The 19,571-nt window shown below is 44.8% G+C and overlaps 1 protein-coding gene across 4 annotated transcripts in view; it reads right to left on the bottom strand.

The window, feature by feature from the left end:
• Window positions 1–19,571, bottom strand: part of GRM1 (glutamate metabotropic receptor 1) — a 338,953-nt gene that overhangs the window by 55,391 nt on the left and 263,991 nt on the right. For all 4 annotated transcript variants that reach the window (XM_060240640.1, XM_060240615.1, XM_060240631.1 and 1 more), the window contains exon 6: window positions 5,282–5,450. In XM_060240640.1, the coding sequence (XP_060096623.1) occupies window positions 5,282–5,450 (169 nt within the window). The remainder of the gene's footprint in view (window positions 1–5,281; window positions 5,451–19,571) is intronic.

Raw genomic sequence — 19,571 nt, 5'->3', positions numbered from 1 at the left:
GAAAAGGCAACTTTTTAAACAGTTGAGTTTCTTGGCCTTCTCCTGTTATCCCTTTTCCTGGTTCTGGGGGTTTTTTTTTGGGGGGGGGGTGTTGTTGACTGATTTGGCCTGAGGTTTCTTATTGGTGAAAAGGGGGGTTCAAAGTTAAGTTTCTTTCTGTCACGTTTTGGTTTTTTTAAGTTATCTCGGATTCGTGTGAGAGGGTTGGTGTGTGGGCTGTGTGGGGTGGGGTTTTTATAGAGTTGTTTTTGGAGTCTGAGGCTGCTTTCGGTTTGCCTAGGGCCACTAAATAGGCTGCCTCACTAATAAGGGTGTTTTGGGAGATTGTGTTTTTTGAAATTTTTAAAAAAATTAATCCAGTTTAGGGCTTTATCTTCTTTCAAAATTCAACTAGGCCAAATAGGGGTGATTTAAAAAGATTTTAGGTTTCTCATAAAAGGCAGTATGACTACTAAGCCACATCAGGCTCCCTTTTAAAGAGACTAGGGTTGCAGTGCATCTTGCATTCAGCCACTGAAAGCTGGTGCATCCTTAGATTTCCACAGGGTAAACCACAGCTTCTCTCAAGTTAGGGGACACCTGATTTCTAGTTTGCAAGGAAAACCAGTTTGTCCCAGGATCTAGTTAGGAGAAATTTCACTAGGAGGATATAACAAGGATTGCCTTCATCTCAAGGTAGCCTTTTAAAAACTGTAGCCAGGTAGAGGCAGGATCACCTAGTCTCCTAAACTTTACCAGATCACTACTACCCCAACCCAAAGAAGGACAGGTTAGGGACCAAAGAAAAAAACAAACAAGTTTTGGTGGGAGGGTTTTTAAAAAGGAGTCAGGGCACCTGTTGGTTCAGGATACAGTGCAGTGAATTAGGTTTGTAAAAAAACCCCCACTCTCAGTTTAGGTTGTGTGAGATTGGCCAAGGGTGACATGAGTGACAGGCAGCAGAAGAGGGGCCCTGGCGGCAAGGCCAAGGAGAAGATTAGAGGGGTGGAGGGGAGGGGAGGGGAGGGGGAGGACCCAGGTCTCCCCCCTCCACCTGTGCGTAGGGCCACTCCACAGCCGCCTTCCAGCACTCCAACCTCTGGCCAGAATGTGATCCTTCATTGAGGATACTGCTGGGGCACCCCCAGCAGAGGTGCCATTAGGTGCTGGCACTGAGCAGGGGTCTGCTGCTCGGGCAGAATCTCCTCCAGCTCGGAGCTCTCCAGGAGCGTTCTGTGGGAGTACAGGAATGCCAGGCATCTCTGCTTGAGATGTTTGGTAGGGGTGGCACCTGTGTGCCAAGAGGGAGAAACAGGTACGGCAGGAGAGTGATCGCCTTGCCAGGTCAGTCGCCCATGGGCTTGCATTTTCAGTGGTTGAGAATCCTGGGGTGCTAGGGTTGCTCGAGTACCTGGCACCCTGGTACAAAGTTCCTGCTAGAACCACCCTTAGCAGGACCATTGTGCCAGTTGTTTTCAGGGCGACCAGATCTGTGGTGAAAAAGCATTTGTCCTCTGCTGCCGGGGGGACTGTTCATTTCACCTCAGATATCTGGAGCTCCCAACATGTGTTCGAGGGGTATCTCTCCCTGACTGCGCACTGGTGGCAACCCAGTGAGGTGCAGGGTGGGGGTGGCAGTAGTGGCAGGCAGGGTCAGGGCTGCCAGGCCGGCTATCGCTGGGCCTTGCTGCATGCCGAAGAAGTCGACGCCCTGCACATGGCAGACACTCTCAGAGCCATCTTCTCATGGCAGTTAGAGGGCTGGGTAGGCAGCAGGGACGTCGCCAAGGGCTTTGTGGTGACTAATGGTGGCTCCAGCATCAAGGCGGCTGTTCAGCGTCAGGACCTAAAATGCCTTCCTTGCGTGGGCCACCTTCTCCACCTCGTGGTTAAGGACGCATTGGGCCAGATGAAAAGCCAGGATCGTCGGTATCTAGCCGTGACCCATGAGTACCGACTTCTGCTCCAGAAGTGTCGGCACATCATGGGCCACTTCTCATGCAGCAATATGGACTCGTTTCTGCTGCATGAGAAACAGACACTGACAGGCGTGCCAGGGCACCACTTGATCGGTGACGTCAGCACACGCTGGGACTCCACCTGTGCCATGCTGGAGCGCATGGTGGAGCAGAGAGCAGCCCTGGATGCCTTTGTCTCTGAGACGAGGGTCTTTCGGGATGAGAACCGTCTCACTCAAGAGGATTGGGTGGTCATTTCTCAGACTGTGGAGGTTCTTGGGCCCTTCAAGACCCATACAGAAATGCTGTTGTCTGACACGGCGAGCATCGCATTGGTCGTCCCCATGGTTAACATGGCCTGTGAGGACCTGGCCTCATTTCTAGTGCCAGCTCAAGGCCATGCAGATGTTCTTCCAGCTGTGCGCTGCCTGGTTGTTAGGCTGCAGGAGGGGCTTGAGGTCCGCTTTCAGACTTTCATCCAGGATAAGGTCTACATGATGGTGACCATGTTAGACCCAAGCCTTAAGGGCACGATTGCCAAGCGAGCCAACGAGCTCGATCACTGGCGAGACGAGCTCTTCCAAAAGGTCGAGCATTGCAGAGTCAGGGCGGGCTCAGTGCTGGTAGCTGAGGAGGAGGGCGGTGGAAGCAGCTTATCTGCCACTTACACTGCTGTTCATACCCAACCTCCCCAACTAGGCAGTGTTTCCCATCACGCCAAGAAGAGTGCTGAGATGACACTCATCGGGCGGCTCATTGGCCCCTCTAGGAGCAGTAGGTCCCTGAGAGCGGAAACGGGTGCTGCAATGGTGACTGGAGTCCAAAGACAGCCCAAAAACTCAACTCACAAACTGATTGGCAGTGCATCCCCCCCCACCCCTCATCCATCTCCAAACCAAAAGTGAATGCTGTTTTAAAAACTGCAAAGCAATCCAAATTTCCCCAGTCCCCATCCACACATGCCTAATAATACTGAAAGGGCCATTGCAGCCCCCAACTGTAACCAACAGCACCCACAGGTCCAGCCCGGATAACCCAGATTATTTTTCAGGGGCAGGAGGAAGAAAGAAGGAGGTGCCAGTGATGATGACAGGCAGCCATACCAATGCTGAGGTCCCTCTAATGGGACAGTGATGTTGGTGTGTTACTGCTGGGCTGAGAGAGAAGGAATGGTTGCCTTCCTCTCACACAATCTGAGGCCCTCCCAGTGATCTTCCTCATTTGGGGTGCAATTCTGGCTCGCCTCCTCATGGTGCACCCTGGGTAACACAAAAGAGCCTGGACCAGCCAACCATCCATCACTCAAGGTAAGTCTAAATGCTTCTTGCTTTGTGTCAGATACAGAATGATGTGGAGCTAGGTGTGGTCCACCGCTTCTCTTGTTTGAGAGTTGCATTGTTTGGGGCAGGGCTGGAGAGCTGGCATCTATAGATTGTGCGTTTTGTGGCAGGGAAGCTGGCACCTGTGTGAGAGACCAAGAACCAGCAGGCTTGTTGTGCTTGGCCAGCTCTCCCCGTGTTGTTTGGGGCAGGGCTGGAGAGCTGGCATCTGGGTTTGCTGCAGCCAGATTGTGTTTTGTGTGGCAGTGATGTTGACAACTGGGTTTATATTGGTTCCAGGCCTGCAGGGTTCATAGAGTAGATAGAGGGATGTAGTGCATTTGGGTCCTATAGAGATTCTCTGGTGTGAAGTTAGCTTTGGCTTTGGGTGCCCCAGGAATTGGACCCCTGGTCCAATTTTTTTTGGGGCATTGTGGGTTTTGTGTGGGACAGTGCTCTGAAGCTGCACAGCAGTTTGGGGGGGCTCTCCTCAAAACCTCCTGCTCCCCAGAGCCACTTTTCCCATGACAATTACAGTGAGGAAGTGGCTCTAATTGGTTTTTTCTCACCATTGGGAGCAGTGTTCCTTTTGGGGTGCCCACTGATAGGTGCAGTCTTTTTGGGCCAGGGGGGTTTCATGCTGAGGAGTCCCCGAAGCTGCCCTGCAGTTTTGGGGCCTCTCCCTCAACCCCCCCTCTGGCCAGAGCCACTTTCCCCACAGCAATTATAGTGGAGGAAGTGGCTAATTGAGCTTTCACCATCATTGGTGGTGATGGGCCTTTTGGGGAGCCCAAAGACAGGGACCCCCTGGCCCAATCTTTTTGGGACTTGGGGGTTTTATAGGGGAGAGTTCCCTGCGGGTTCCCTGCAGTTTTGGGGGCTCTCCCTCAACCCCCTGCCCCCCAGTAGCCTCTAATTATGCCCTGTGTTGCCATTGATTTTAATGGCCCATAGGGTATAATGATGGGATAGGGGCACCCTCTTTAGGTGCACCTGGAATGGGACCCCCTGGCCCAATCTTTTTGGAACTTGGAGGGTTTGTAGGGGAGAGTCCCTTGAAGGTCCCCTGCAAATTTGGGGGCTCTCCCTCAAATCCCCTTTCCTCCAGGTGGCTTCCAATACACCCTATTTTGCCATTGATTTCAAAGGCCATAAGGTATAATGGGGCCGTATATTCAGAAATAGCCTCGCATCTACTGTATATGCAGCTATTTTGAGTACGGTAATAGGAAATACACGGTATTCCATATCTTTTTGGCCCCATGTATTTCCGAATCCATGTAATTCCGTATTTTTTTTTTGGACACCCCTACTTGTGACCCTATTTTACCTATGTCATGAAATGCACAGGTTAAGACCACAAGCTCTAAATCAGAATTCCTGATTAAAATTTCAGCTCAGACATTTTAATAAGCACATCTGCAATATGGTAATAATATTGGAACTAGCCTTTCTTACATCATAATTGAAAGATTCTGAGTTAACACATGAGGGGAGTTTAGGAAGTGCTGTGTCATTATGAGATGCTACTTACATTTTATTAATTGGCATTCATGTTTCAATATCTATTATTTATCTTTTCTGTTACCTACTCCAAGAATTCAGGATGGGATGAAATATACATTTAATAAATGGAATCTAATTGCTCTTAGTGCTCAAACTCAGAAATTGGCAAAAAACTTCAATGAGTACCTGCATTTTGCAAATATATACAAATCTACATGTAGATTTATATAGAGAAACTGGGTTTCTTTCATGCCAAATTTAGATTCCCCCCCCCCCTCCCCAAACACAGAATTCTCCCAGCTTCAATTTCTTGCATCCTGGCCATCCTCCAAGGATTCTCTCCATTATATTATAATCCCAACCCTATGAAGATGTCTTGCTTAAAATGGAGTCACTGTCCCAAAGTCACACAGCAATTTTCATGGTTCATATCTAACCTCCAACCATTACACTATTCATCTGCCATCTCATATTTCATTAGTAAATCTTCTTTCTATAAAGCAAGATACGGCAACCTACCTTAATCTGACCTTTCAAACAGGGGTCACTGCACACTGATCGGACCATACCACTTTTGTTCATCTGAATCCGATTATCATCAATATTCAATACCCCTTCATGCCAGGTGCCAATATGGACATAGTCATAATGCTGAGACCCTAGGTGCTGCAGGTTCATTATGTCATATCTGAAGAACAAAACAGATTGATGGATACCAAGTTAAATATTTCACGTGATTAGGTCTCTCACACCACTCCAACTGCATATTCAAGATGGAAAGTTCTGCTTCTCCTCAACCACATTTAACATCCTAAACAGATGTTGCTTATGTAATATGAAATTGTTCAGCCCTATGCTTCCTTTCAATTTGCTGAATCAGTTTTGGACAGCTAAGTCCTTGGCCATAAAGGCAAACTAGATACCTAACGGGGATGTCAGATTCCAAGTGCATGTTCTTTATCCAGTCACCTATGTGACTGGGGAGAGGTGATCCTTTGGACTTAAATATTTATTTAAAACATTTCCGTTTTGTATTCTCAACCAGTAATTTCCAAGGCAATATTATTATTTTATAGATTCTAATGAGGAATTAATAGTATCTGTTTTTAAAATGTTCAGGCAAAATGGGAATTCTGCTCTGTGTTAGTGGCTGTGGTCAGGATTTGGTATTTGAGTCAGATTAACTAGTATGAAGTAAAATAATAAAATAGTTAAAATTAAAGTTCATTGTTCAATCTACATTGGCTGCACATGACCTTGTGGGCCTGATGCAAAGTTGGTAGCACAAAGGGTGCACAAGATGTGCCATAATTTCACAGCCGGTAACCACAATGTCTTGTGGGGCAAAGAAAGCAATGCAAAAAAAAAGACATTGTAAAGTTATCAAAAAATTACATGAAAAGCAAATTTAGGGAAGGTGACATAAATACAGGTATGGAGAAAGCTTGCTTGTGCTGGGCAAAGCATATATTCATTTGCTAATCAGTGCTCACTTAATCACTTCCCTTTCTTTGTTCATTTTGATTTGGTCATCATCAGAAGGAGGAATGCCAAATGCCCTGCCTCCAGCCCCACTCTTTTAACAATGTAATAGAACTGGTTGTTTGAGTCATACTGGAGGGGAGGCTGTCTTAGCCCTTCCCCCTCCTTTTTCATTACTCCAGGAGGAACATAGCCACCATTGTGTCTTCTGAGCTGGCCATATGATGAAAGTATAAATGAAACATTTGCTCCATCAACTGTTAAAGAGGTAAAACAGTTAAAGAGGTAAAAGAAGTAAAATTGGAGAGCTGGAATGCTTAGTGTTGAGGGGAAATATAGATATTGTGGGTATTTCAGAAACTTGGTGGAATGTGGAAAATCAGCAGGACACAGTGATTCCTGGATATAAATTATATTGGAAGGATAGGGAGGGAAGAGTTGAAGGTGGGGTGGCTCTGTATGTCAGAGAGGGTATGCAGTCCAGTAAGATTGGGAAGGTCAGATAATTAGATTCACTTCTAGAAATGCTTTGGGTCGAAATAGCAGGCCCAAAAGGAAGTTTAACTCTGGGAGTGTGTTATCACCCACCGGATCAAAAGATAGAAGATGATTATAAAATGATGAAAGAATTAAAAATAGTGGCTAGATGTAAAAACTGTGTTATAATAGGTGATTTTAACTATCCACACATTGATTGGGTCAATATGTGTTCAGGTCAGGAGAAAGAGATTCAGTTTTTAGACACTCTCAATGACTGTGCTATGAAGCAGATGGTCACAGAACCTACCAGAGGTGGGGCGATCCTGGGCTTGGTCCTAAGTAATGCCCAAGACCTGGTGAGAGATGTCTTGGCCATTACTGCTCCTCTTGGGAGCAGTGACCATTATGTTATTGAGTTCACCATTTGTGTAGAGAGTTCCCCCAAAAGACCAATACAACCACTTTTAACTTTAAAAGGGGTAACTTCTCTGAGATGAGGAGGCATGTGAGGAGGAAACTGAAAAGAAAGGTAAATAGGGTCAAAACCCTTGGGGGAGCGTGGAGGCTATTTAAAACTACAATACTAGAAGCTCAGATAAAATATATACTGCAAGTCAGGAAAGGCACAAATAGGTATAGAAAAGGACCTGCATGGTTAACAAACAAAGTAATGGAAGCTGTAAAAGGTAAGAAGGATTCCTTTAAGTGGTGGAAAGCTAGTCCAAGTGAGGTTAATAAAAGGGAACACAGGCTGTGGCAAATCAAATGCAAGTCTGTGATCAGGCAGGCAAAAAGGGACTATGAGGAGCATATTGCAAAAAACATAAAGACCAACAATAAAAATTTCTTCAAATACATTAGAAGCAGGAAACCAGCCAGGGAGGTTGTGGAGCCCTTGGATGACCAAGGGGTAAATGGATTACTGAAGGATGATAGGGAGATGGCTGAGAAGCTGAATGCATTTTTTTGCCTCCATCTTCACTGTGGAAGATGAGAAGTGTTTGCCCACTCCAGAACTGCTGATTTTGGGAGGGGTGTTGAAAGACCTGAGTCAGATTGAGGTGATGAGAGAGGAGGTCGTACAAGTGATAGACAATGTAAAAACTGATAAGTCACCAGGCTTGGATGGCATACATCCAAGAGTTATGAAAGAACTCAAAGGTGAACTTGTGGATCTCCTGACAAAAATATGTAATCTTTCATTGAAATCTGCCTCCATTCCTGAGGACTCGAAAGTAGCTAATGTCACCCCTTTCTTTAAAAAGGGTTCCAGAGGAGATCCAGAAATTTACAGGCCAGTCAGTCTGACTTCAACATAGGAAAGTTGGTGGCACATTGATGAACAAAAATTATTGAGGAAGACTCAGCATGGGTTCTGTAAGGGAAGATCTTGTTTCACTAACCTGTTAGAGTTCTTTGAGGGGGTGAACAAACATATGGACAAAGGGGACCCAATAGATGTTGTTTACCTTGACTTCCAGAAAGCTTTTGATAAATTTCCTCATCAAAGGCTCCTAAGTAACCTCAAGAGTCATGGGGTAAAAACGGGTAAAAAGACAAGTCCTCTTGTGGATCAAAAACTGGCTAATTAATAGGAAACAGAGAGTGAATATAAATGGGCAATTTTCTCAGTGGAGGGTGGTAAGCAGTGGGGTTCCAATACTTTTTAACTTGTTCGTTAATGACTCGGAGTTGGGAGTAAGCACTGAAATGGCTAAGTTTGTGGATGACACTGAATTGTTCAGGGTGGTGAGAACCAGAGAGCATTGTGAGGCACTCCAAAGGGATCTGTTTAGGCTGGTCAAATGGGCATCAACATGGCAAATGAGGTTCAATGTGGCCAAATACAAAGTAATGCACATTGGGGCCAAAAATCCTAACTGTAAATACAAGTTGATGGGATGTGAACTGGAGGAGACTGACCAAGAGAGAGATCTTGGTGGCAGATAACTCACTGAAAATGTCGAGACAGTGTACAACTGCAATTAAAAAAGACCAATGCTATGCTTGGAATTGTTAGAAAGGGAATTGAAAACAAGTCAGCCAGTATCATAATGCCTCTGTATAAATTGATGGTGTGACCTAATTTAGAGTATTGTGTACAATTCTGGTCACTGCACCTCAAAAAAGATATTATAGCATTGGAAAAAATACAGAAAAGGGCAACTAGAATGATTAAAGGGTTGAAGAAAGGTTAAAACGCTTGGGGCTCTTTAGCTTGGAGAAACGTCGACTGAGGGGTGATATAATAGAGGTTTACAGGATTATGCAGGGGATGGAGAAGGTACTCTTCTGCCTTTCTCACAATACAAGAACTCATGGGAACTCAATGAAATTGCTGAGCAGTCGGGTTAGAACAGATAAAAGGAAGTACTTTGTTACCCAAAGGGTGATTAACACATGGAATTCACTGCCATAGGAGGTGGTGGCAGCTACAAGCATTTGTTGTTGTTCAGTCGCACAGTTGAGTCAGACTCTGCGACTCCATAGACAAAGTCATGTCAGGCCCTCCTGTCTTCCACCATGCTACAAGAACAGCCAGCTTTAAGAGGTGATTGGTAAACATATGGAGCCATCAGTGGCTATTAGCATTTTGTTGGAAGTCTGTCTGGGGCAGTGATGCTCTGTATTCTTGGTACTTGGGAGGGGCAACAATATGAGGACTTCTAGTATCCTGGCCCCACTGATGGACCTGATGGCACCTGGACTTTTTGGCCACTGTGTGAAATAGAGTGTTGGACTGGAAGGGCCATTGGTCTGATCCAACATGGCTTCTCTTATGTTCTTATGTTGATCCCACAGGGATACAAAAATGGCTGCAGCTAATCTTTTACTTTATTTGAAGTTTTTCACTAAATAGAAGAATTAGAAAGATTCTTGTAATAGGAGGTTGGGGGATGGTCATTTAATTGGTTTCAGATACTCAAATGGGAAACTTGTTTCCCTTTGTCAATTTGTTTCTGAAATAATAGCCCTTTGCCTATTTCATTGCAGGCCTAGCATTGCATTAGAGCATCAAGTTCCTGAGCAAAAGACAAATTTGTAATCTTATGGGAATGCATACAAACCATGTTTAAAGTGTGTGTTGGGGAAATGCAATTTAAGAACACCAAAAATCAGTAAATGGTGGCTGTGAGCACTGAGATGGCTTAATAGATGGCAAGACAAACTCATGGTAGAAGTCCATCAATGGCCGCTATGCATAGCATTGCCATCTCAAGATGTGGCCTGGAGTTCTGGAATTACAACTAGTCCCCAAACAAGAGAGATCTGCTGCTTTGGATGGTGGAGGACTATGACATTATATCTCACTGAGGTCCTGACCCTCCCCAAATCCTGCTCTCCTCAGGCTCCACTCCCCAGATCTCCAGGAATTTCCCAAATCAGAATTGGCAACTCTATGGTCGCTAAAGGGAATCTTCACCTTTAAAGGCAATAAACCTCTTTGTACTAAGAGGCAACATCAGGGGGAATGCCTTGGCCTTTGTGCCATGTTTGTTGGCCCTTCAAGGAAACTGTGTGAAACTAGTATCTAGCATCTAGTATGCTGAACTAAACAGACCATTGGTCTGATCTGACAGGGCTGTTCTTACATCCTTAGGTTCTTAAAAGGCACATGTACTGTAGTGATGAACCCTCTTCTTTCTTTTCCTTTTCCTCCTTTCATTCATATCTCCAGTCATATTTATTCCTGCCAGACTCACTTCCAGTATCAGAGCATGGTTGCTAGAAGGAGATTTTTTTTTTTGGGGGGGGGGGTTGCAAGGCTTTATAAGGAAGCCACAAGAAGGAAAAGTTTCAATAACCCCCACCCCACCTTTTTGCCCCTTTAAAAAGTATTCTTCTCCCTGCTTTACACATGAATGGAGCAGAACAGTATTTAAAGCCATAAATCTGCAATATGCACGACCATGAGCCCTTTCCCTTCTACCCTCTTTCCTGTAGGGGAGCTGGAAGCCACAGCTTGGTTTGCAAGAAGTCACCTATCTTTGTCAAACATGCTCAGGACCAAGCAGTATTTAACATGATTTAAGGAAGTTTCATGTGATGCAGCCACAGATTCCTTGACATAAATTAATCACAGAGTTGCATTTAATTATGGATGAAAGGCAGCTCTGCAAGCATCTCATGACCACTTAGCAATCGGGGTGGAAAATCTGCTGCTTGCCAGCTCAAAGGAAGTAGAATAGGCTAGCAAAAGACAAATCCAAAGTTATCACCTGTGGCTGCGGAAGACAATTCAATTGCACCTTCTTGGTCTCAACTTCCTTGTTCTCTGAGACATATTAGCATTAAATCGCAGAAATCTTTTGGCACCACTTTGACAAAAAAAAATTGACAGTAATAATTTCAAGGTGGGCGAGGAAGAAGTAGGACTGAAGGAGCAAACTGAGGGAAGGAGGAGGGATCACCACTGAGTCTGCTCTAGACAAACTGGCAGTTGAGAAAGCAAGAGGGTGAAGAAAAGATTCTTGTGAGTGGCAGGTAGTGGAGTGTTTTGATTCAGAACGAGAAGAAAGCTGCTGGAAACTGTGATTTTTGTCGGAAAATTGCAAGAGGCATAGTTCTTCCTGGGCAGCTACATGGCCTATCTGCTCGGTGATTTCATGTAAGGGCATTTCCCCCCCCCCGTCACATCACAATGATACACAAGCTGGGGAGAAGAAAGAGCAGACAAGCATTTGAGCCCTGAATAATAATGACAAATATGCAAAACACACTGTTTCTTAGGAAGCATAAAACCAATTTTTCTGTTTCTTAGGAAGCATAAAACCAATTTTTCAATCTCCTCACCTGATGTTGAAATAAAATAACTCCTGTTTGATATTTTTCCCATGACGATCAAATATTATCTTTTATTACCCAGGCAAGCAGGCATCTGATTCAGATCAGGATCATAGCAAATGGCAACAGGGAATTAAACATTCCTTCCTGGCCCAAAACAGCCTTGGGAAGAAGCTGTTCACTCTCCTTGGGGAAACATATGTGTAGACATCAGTACACACAAGTTTCCCAAGAATGGCAAATAGCAGCTCACTTGGGTTTGAATGTTTAAAGAATGTTAAGTTTCATTTCAGCATCAAAGTCAGGAAATTTCATTTCTCTACATTCATCTATAATACCTATCCTTTAGCCATTTAATAATTCCCTTTCCCCAAAGCACCAATATAAAATATGCATACATTATTCATCCTGCATCTCTACTCATCCTTACTACTCCCTTTAGTGCTTGCTTCTTAGTTATTTAAGTTATCTTATCATAAGATAGATTTAGGTGGGCAGCTGTGTTGATCTGAAGCAACAGAACAAAATTCAATCCAGTGGCATCTTTAAGACCAACACAGTTTTATTCAAGGAACAAGCTTTCATGTGCACGCACACATCTTCAGATACATTGAAATCAAAGTTACCAGTCCATACATAAAGGTAGAGGGTGAGCAGCAAATTAACATACAACATGATGAAGATGATTAACAGATGCAAATTTTTGCTATTTGATTTCATAGTCCTGCTGCTGTCTTGCTGTTTCTCTCCACAAGATGCAGCATGCAGTAGTAGTTAGTAACTGTTGAGTGTAGTAGTTACAGTGTATGATGCAATCTGAAAGACCCATTCCCTTCCCTCTTATGAGGCTTGCTGGCTGACCTTAGGCCAGTCACCCTTTCTCAGCCTAACCTACTTATTGTGAGGATAAAATGGAGGTACACAGAACCACCCTGAGTTCTTTGGAGGAAGGGTGGGGAAAATGTACTAAATAAATAAATTACTTGGGTACCCTTGAAGATGGGGATTTTCAATGCCATTTAAACAGAGATAGCGTGCTGTGTAGTTCAATTAGAGTGGTGAAATGACTACCAACACATTGAACTCTAAATACAAATGCTATCTGAACTAAGGTAACACCTTTTTTTCTGTTACTTTCTCCTCCCATCTCTGGCTCCCTCATGGGCCCTCATTGGGCCTTGATTGGTGTGTGTACACAGCAGCTAATAACCAAACAGGCATACAGGAAATTAATGACAGACAGAAATAGGCTTCCCAATCCCCAGGTCCCAGCAGGGGATCCCCCGGTTTTACAGGCTTCCCCCCTCCCCCAGCCAGCTGGCCGGCGGGGGAAGCCCCACCCCCACAGCCATTATGCACCTCCATGAACAATTCCCATAAGGAATGATGGGGAATTGATCCGCGGGTATCGGGGGCTCTGGGGGGGGCAGTTTTTTGAGGTAGAGGTGCCAAATTTTCAGTATAGCATCTAGTGCCTCTTCTCAAAATGCCCCCCAAGTTTCAAAAGTATTGGACCAGGGGGTCCAATTCTACGAGCCCCAAAAGAAGGTGCCCCTAGCCTTCATTATTTTCTATGGAAGGAAGGCATTTTAAAAGGTGTGTTGTCCCTTTAAATGTGATGGCCAGAACTCCCTTGGAGTTCAATTCTGCTTATCACACCCGTGTTCCTGGCTCCACCCCCAATGTCTCCTGGCTCCACCCCCCCAAGTCTCCTGGCTCCACCCCCAAAGTCCCCAGATATTTCTTGAATTGGACTTGGCAACCCTAGACAGAAAGGCGGCAGGACCTCTGCCCATCCATCTCAATTCCTAGAACTGCTAAATTGTGATGCTCACTGGGTGCCCTTGGGCCTGTAACCATTTCTTGCAGTGAAAATTTCTCAAAAGTTTGTTGTGTACATAAAAAGAAGGAAGGAAGAATCATGTATGTCATTTTGAACGTCTTGGAGGGTGGACAACACAAAAATATTTTTGGTTACTTGTGATAAAATTTGTATACCCCCACCACAGTGCCCTTGAATTCTATTTGTTCCCCCAATAGAACACATCAGCATGTAACACATCAGCAATAACTAGAGTTGCCAGCTCAGGGAAAGGAATTACCTAGAGATTTTTGGGGGTGGAGCCTTGAGGAAGGCAACGTTTGGGGAGGGGAAGGACCTCAGCAGAATAGAATGCCATGGACTACAAAGCAGCCATTTCCTCCAGGGAACGGATCTCTACCCTGAAGACCAGTTGTAATTCTGGGAGATCTCCAGCCTCTACCTGGAGACTAGTAATCCCAGCAATAATGCACCACACGAAAGCACATTTTTAAATATGTACTTCTATGTGCACAAAAGCTGAGAGACACCTTTACATGTGAAGAGGAAAACTGAAGCTGAAGCAGCTTATGGGAACATATACATCTATGCATAGAACCGGCAGAGTTTTGGCTGAAATTTAGCATTTTAGCTTTAAAAGAGGAGGAGGAGGAGGAGATTGGATTTATACCCCGCCTTTACTACCTGAAGGAGTCTCAGAGTAGCTTACAAACTCCTTTCCCTTCCCCTCCCCACAATAGACACCTTGTGAGGTAGGTGGAGCTGAGGGAGCTCTAACAGAAACTGCTTCTGAGAGGAACAGTTCTGAGAGAACTTGTGACTGACTCAAGGTCACATCAGCAGGTGCATGTGAAGGAGTGGGGAATCAAACCCGATTCTCCCAGATAAGAGTCCACACACTTAACCACTACACCACACTGGCTGGTATAGGATTCCTTCAAGCATAAGTAATTTATGGAAATCACTATTACTAGACATAGTGATAGATAGCATTCTGACGATTTTCAAAAGAATTTGAAAAATTCATGTAGAATTCAAGAAGAACCATCTCAGTTCTTATGATCATTAAGTGGAATCCCTAGGTTCACAGGCAGTATCAGACATCAGGAACAAATAGCAGGGGGAGAAAAACCATCAATTTCATGCCATGTCTGTGTTCTTTCAGGGGTATTTGGCTGGTTTCTCTGTTGGAAGCAGAATGCTGCAGTAGACGGTGCTGGTCGCCTTGGAGACGGTGCTGGTCGCCTTAGTGGATGACCTCCAACGGCAACTGGATCGGGGCGGCGTTGCGGTACTGATGCTGTTAGATCTGTCGGCTGCATTTGATACAGTCGACCATCGGCTACTGACGCGCCGCCTCGCCGACATTGGGGTCGAGGGGTTGGCCTTGCAATGGCTTTCCTCCTTTCTCCTAGGTCGGGGACAGAGGGTGGCTATCGGGAGAGAGCGGTCCCGGAGGCGCACACTGGATTGTGGGGTGCCCCAGGGAGCAGTTCTCTCCCCGATGCTGTTTAATATCTATATGCGCCCCCTTGCCCAGATTGCCCGGCGGTTTGGGCTGGGTTGTCATCAATATGCAGATGACACCCAGCTCTATCTATTAATGGATGGCTGGCCCAACCCCGCCCCAGGGAATCTCGACCGGGCATTACAGGCTGTTGCGACATGGCTCAGGCTGAGTGGGCTGAAGCTGAACCCAGCGAAGACAGAGGTCCTATGCGTGGGTCGCGGCGCTCTGGGAAGGGAAATAGCTCTCCCGGCCTTCGATGGTGCGCCATTGAAAGCAGCGCGCCAGGTAAAGAGTCTGGGTGTTTTACTGGAGCCTTCATTATCGATGGAGGCCCAGATAGCAGCCACTGCCAAGTCAGCATTCTTCCATCTGAAGCGGGCAAGGCAGTTGGCCCCTTTCCTTGAGCGCCAGGACCTCGCAACAGTGATCCACGCAACGGTCACCTCAAGACTAGACTACTGTAATGCCCTCTATTTGGGGCTACCTCTGTGCCGGACCCGGAGATTGCAGCTAGTGCAGAACGCGGCGGCCAGGCTGTTGTTGGGACTCCCGAAACGGGAGCATATACGGCCGGGACTACGTGAACTGCACTGGCTGCCGATTATATACCGGGTCCAGTACAAAGTGTTGGTCGTTACCTTTAAAGCCTTATATGGCCGAGGACCTGCCTACCTGAGGGACCGTCTTTCCCCATATGAACCCCAGAGAGCACTGAGGTCAACGGGGAAAAACCTAATGACTATCCCTGGGCCGAAGGAAGTTAAATATCAGAGCACCAGAATACGGGCCTTTTCGATCGCGGCCCCTACCCTATGGAACCGACTCCCCGAGGAGGTGCGGGCCCTGCGGAGCCTTGAACAGTTCCGCAGGGCCTGCAAGACCATCCTTTTTAAATCAGCATATTCGGACTGCTAAGAAAAATGGTAATTAAAGATCCGCCAATGCGGCCTAAAGATCTATACCGCAGTATAATTGTATTTACTAGACTGGTTTTTATTTTAATGTTTTATTGTTCTATATTGTAATTCTAATGTTTTATTTATTATGGTGTGTTTTTATGGATTGTTGTTAGCCGCCCTGAGCCTGCCAAGGTGGGGGAGGGCGGGATATAAATGAAATTAATAAATAAATAATAAATAAGTAGATAGCACTAGATTTGTCCCAAGCAGCAGAAAAGTTCTAAAACAGAAAATCATTACATACATACATAAATAAGTATTCTTAAAGGCTTTTAAATATCCCTAATGCCTAGAGTTGTTCATCCAGTTATGTCTGGAATTCTCTTTTGTGAACTTTTCTCTTCTTCATAAGCTTGTACACAAATATTCTATAAATAACATAAGAATAGCCCTGCTAGACAAAGTGGCCCATCTACTGCAGCATCCTGTTTCCCCCATGGTCAGCCAGATGCCTTCAAAGTACTATAGGAAAGCCAAGGAAGTCATCAGCAACTGACATTCAAAAGTATGCTGCCTCAAAACATGGAGGTCTTGTTTAGCCATCATGCCTAATAGCTACTGATGAATTTTCCTCTGTAAATTTGCCCAGTTCCCAGTTAACACAATTTACGCTAGTGTCCATCCCTACATTCAAAGGCAGCAAGTTCCAAAGTTATGCAATCATACAATTATTTCCTTTTGCCTGTCTCTTTGTGCTGTCAGTGCTTTGACTCTGCATCTCCAGACTGAGGACACAGCGGCCGAGTCCAATTAAGAGCTACAGTTTTATTGATTCCATGTCTGAGCTTCAACAACTTTTAAAAATTTTATCAGACTTCTCTTTATCTCCAGGAAGGTACCCTTTCTATCAAGGAAAGAAGAAGAATTGCAGATTTTTACCCCACCCTTCTCTCTGAATCAGAGACTCAGAGCGGCTTATAATCTCCTGTATCTTCTCCCCCCACAACAGTCACCCTGTGAGGTGGGTGGGTCTGAGACGGCTCTCACAGCAGCTGCCCTTTCAAGGACAACTCTGCCAGAGCTATGGCTGACCCAAGGCCATTCCAGCAGGTGCAAGTGGAGGAGTGGGGAATCAAAGATTTTCCAAACATCGTTCCAGCCACTCGCCTTCAGTTACAGATTAGTAAACTCACTGTTCCTTGTATTCAATATCTTAAGACAAGAGTCCAGAGGAGTTCCTGTCAGCATAATAAGCCAGTAAGTCTGGAGTCCCACAAGTATTTTGGGACCAAAAAAGTAAATTCCGGTCCCTTCAAGCTAGGGATACCAATCTACTGGTGGGGTGAGGATCCCTTGGAATTATAGCTCATCTCCAAATGACAGTGATCAGTTTTCCTGGAAAAATGGCTGCTTCAAAGGCTAGACTCTATCACATTGTATCCCACTGAGGTCTTTGTCCTCCCCAAGTTCCACTCCCCCTCTCCAAATCTCTAGCAATTTCCTGTTGTGGGTCAGCCTGGACCTGCTGATCCCAATGAGACTCACAACATTGTCAGCAACATGGAAATAGCTGATATAGACCCCAGCAGAGCCGACAGCATGCCCCCAGACTCTATGGGTGCTGAGCCCATCACAAGGCTACCTTCAGAAGGCAGTGCCCCATCTATCAGTCCAGGAATCCACTGAGAATCAGTGGCTGATGTGGTTGTCTTCAGGCACTGGAAGGCATTGCTTGAGAAGAGGTGGAGCACATGCTTAGCCACAATGGCATCTGGGTCTGAAGCCTCGGGAGGATCACTTGGGCTAACTGATGACTCAGCTGTGAGCCCAGCATAAAAGAGGGAGTGGCAGATGGGTCAGTTGTGGGAGCAAAACATCACAATTCCACTGATGCCACAACCACTGCAATGGACCCTGCTTGTTCTTTGACTGCCAGACTCCTTATTTCAACCCTCAGACTTGCTCAATGACTATGACTTTTGGAACTGTGCTAACTCAGCCTGTGAATGACCCTCAGACTCCTTGACTCTGTTTACAAACAGCTCTCTGAAACCTAGCTGTGCTCTTTCCCTGTGCATGACCACTGGACTGGACTGGACTCTTGACTTTACCCCTCAGGTTAGTGTCACTATTTGGCGCTCTAGCACCGCCCGTCTCGGCAGCCCTGATCTGAGACATTTTCCAACCTGGAGCTGGTAACCCTACCTCATCCCTTGCCAGTGGCTAAGGAAGACCTGGCAACCCTATTTCAAGCCAGTGTAAATTGGAGTGAATGAGTGCTGACCTTTGCTAACAAAGAGACTATTCTCCTCTTTCTGTATTTTTAATAAAGGCAGTGTGCTGTTTTTGGTAGCTTTGTGGACAGAGCAACTGAAAAGCCTCAGGGCATTCAATGAAACAGTTACTATATAAATGAGCATGAATATGTTTATGTTTTGCTGATGAGCAGATACAATGTCTAACCAGTTATTACAGGGACATACAATCATTTGACTTTCATGGGAAGTACATATTGGATTAATGTGTTGCTCAAAACTCAGCTGTCTTTACTAGGAATGTGCGGTTTCTCTGTTCTTTTGTTATGAAGATACATAGAGCAGAAGATATCAATAATGCAGCACAAACCAGTCCCAAAGCTGGAAACCTTAATCTACCTGAGTGCCATTGTGTTGGAGTAGTTAATACTTTACATGAATTGAGGTTCACTAGAACTGTTCTTCATATCCCTTATATGATACACAAAATAAAATCTTTTACACAGTTCAACAGTCTTCAGAGCTGACTTGACTTGTGGCTTTTAATTAGATTGATAAACAATCAATCTGTGGAAATGATCAGCTAGGCATGAAATGTTTTATTTCATTGCTTGCAAGATGCCCACAAAATAGAAAATGTATTCAGATATAAAAGCCCTAGCATATTTTGAGAAAACCAGTGTGGTGTAGTGGGTAGAGTGTCAGACTAGAATCTATGAGACCAAGGTTTAAATCCCTCCTCTAACATGGAAATTTGCTGGTTGACCTTGAACCAGTCACATACTCTTAGCTTAGCCTATCTTACTGGGTTGCTGCTGTGAAGATAAAATGGAAAAGAAGAGAATTATGTAAGCCATGAGTCCTCACTGGGGTGGAAGGTGGGATATAAAAGAAGTAAGCAAAATTATAAAAAGCAATAAAGGTTAAAAAAGGATTAAGAATTCTATTTCTAAAAATAGTGGCTGTAAATAAAATCATACAGAAAATATTTATGCTCAAGTATATCTGCTCCAATTCCATTCCATAAATTGTTATTGTCCTACCACAAGCTTTTTGCACAAGTGGTGTTAGTTATTACTTTGGAGTGTTTCAATGAAAGTAGCAGAATGAAAGTTAATTGTATAACATGGTTATTTCAGCTAATCAAACCTTATGGCTCTGTTGCATGTGCAGTTAAAATTAAATCCATGCCTTCAAATGAGCTGATGTGGCATGACAGCCAGTGTAGTGTAGTGGTTAGACCCTCAGACTAGGATGTCGAAGTCCTGGGTTCAAATCCCAGCTTTGTTATGAAAGCTCACAGGGTGACATAACTTAATTTAACAATCTTGTGAAGATAAAGTGGAAGATGGGAAGAATGATATATTAGCCACTTTTGGTCCCATGAACTACAAAGGTGGGATATATAAACAAATAACAGATATTAAAGAGGCATAAAACTACCAATGGTTTTCTTCTCACAGAACTCTTTTTGTTTCAATGCCTTATTTGAACTACTGTTGGAATAAAAAAGGACACTGCCCCCTTATGTATCACTGGAGAGTAACTGGAGAGTGGTAATGATTTGGAGCACTGA

The sequence above is a fragment of the Heteronotia binoei genome, chromosome 1 (genome assembly GCF_032191835.1).
Source record: "Heteronotia binoei isolate CCM8104 ecotype False Entrance Well chromosome 1, APGP_CSIRO_Hbin_v1, whole genome shotgun sequence".
In the NCBI taxonomy this organism is placed as follows: Eukaryota; Metazoa; Chordata; class Lepidosauria; order Squamata; family Gekkonidae; genus Heteronotia; species Heteronotia binoei.
The sequence above is the reverse complement of the archived record's forward strand: the minus strand, read 5'-3'. Positions and strand labels throughout refer to the sequence as shown.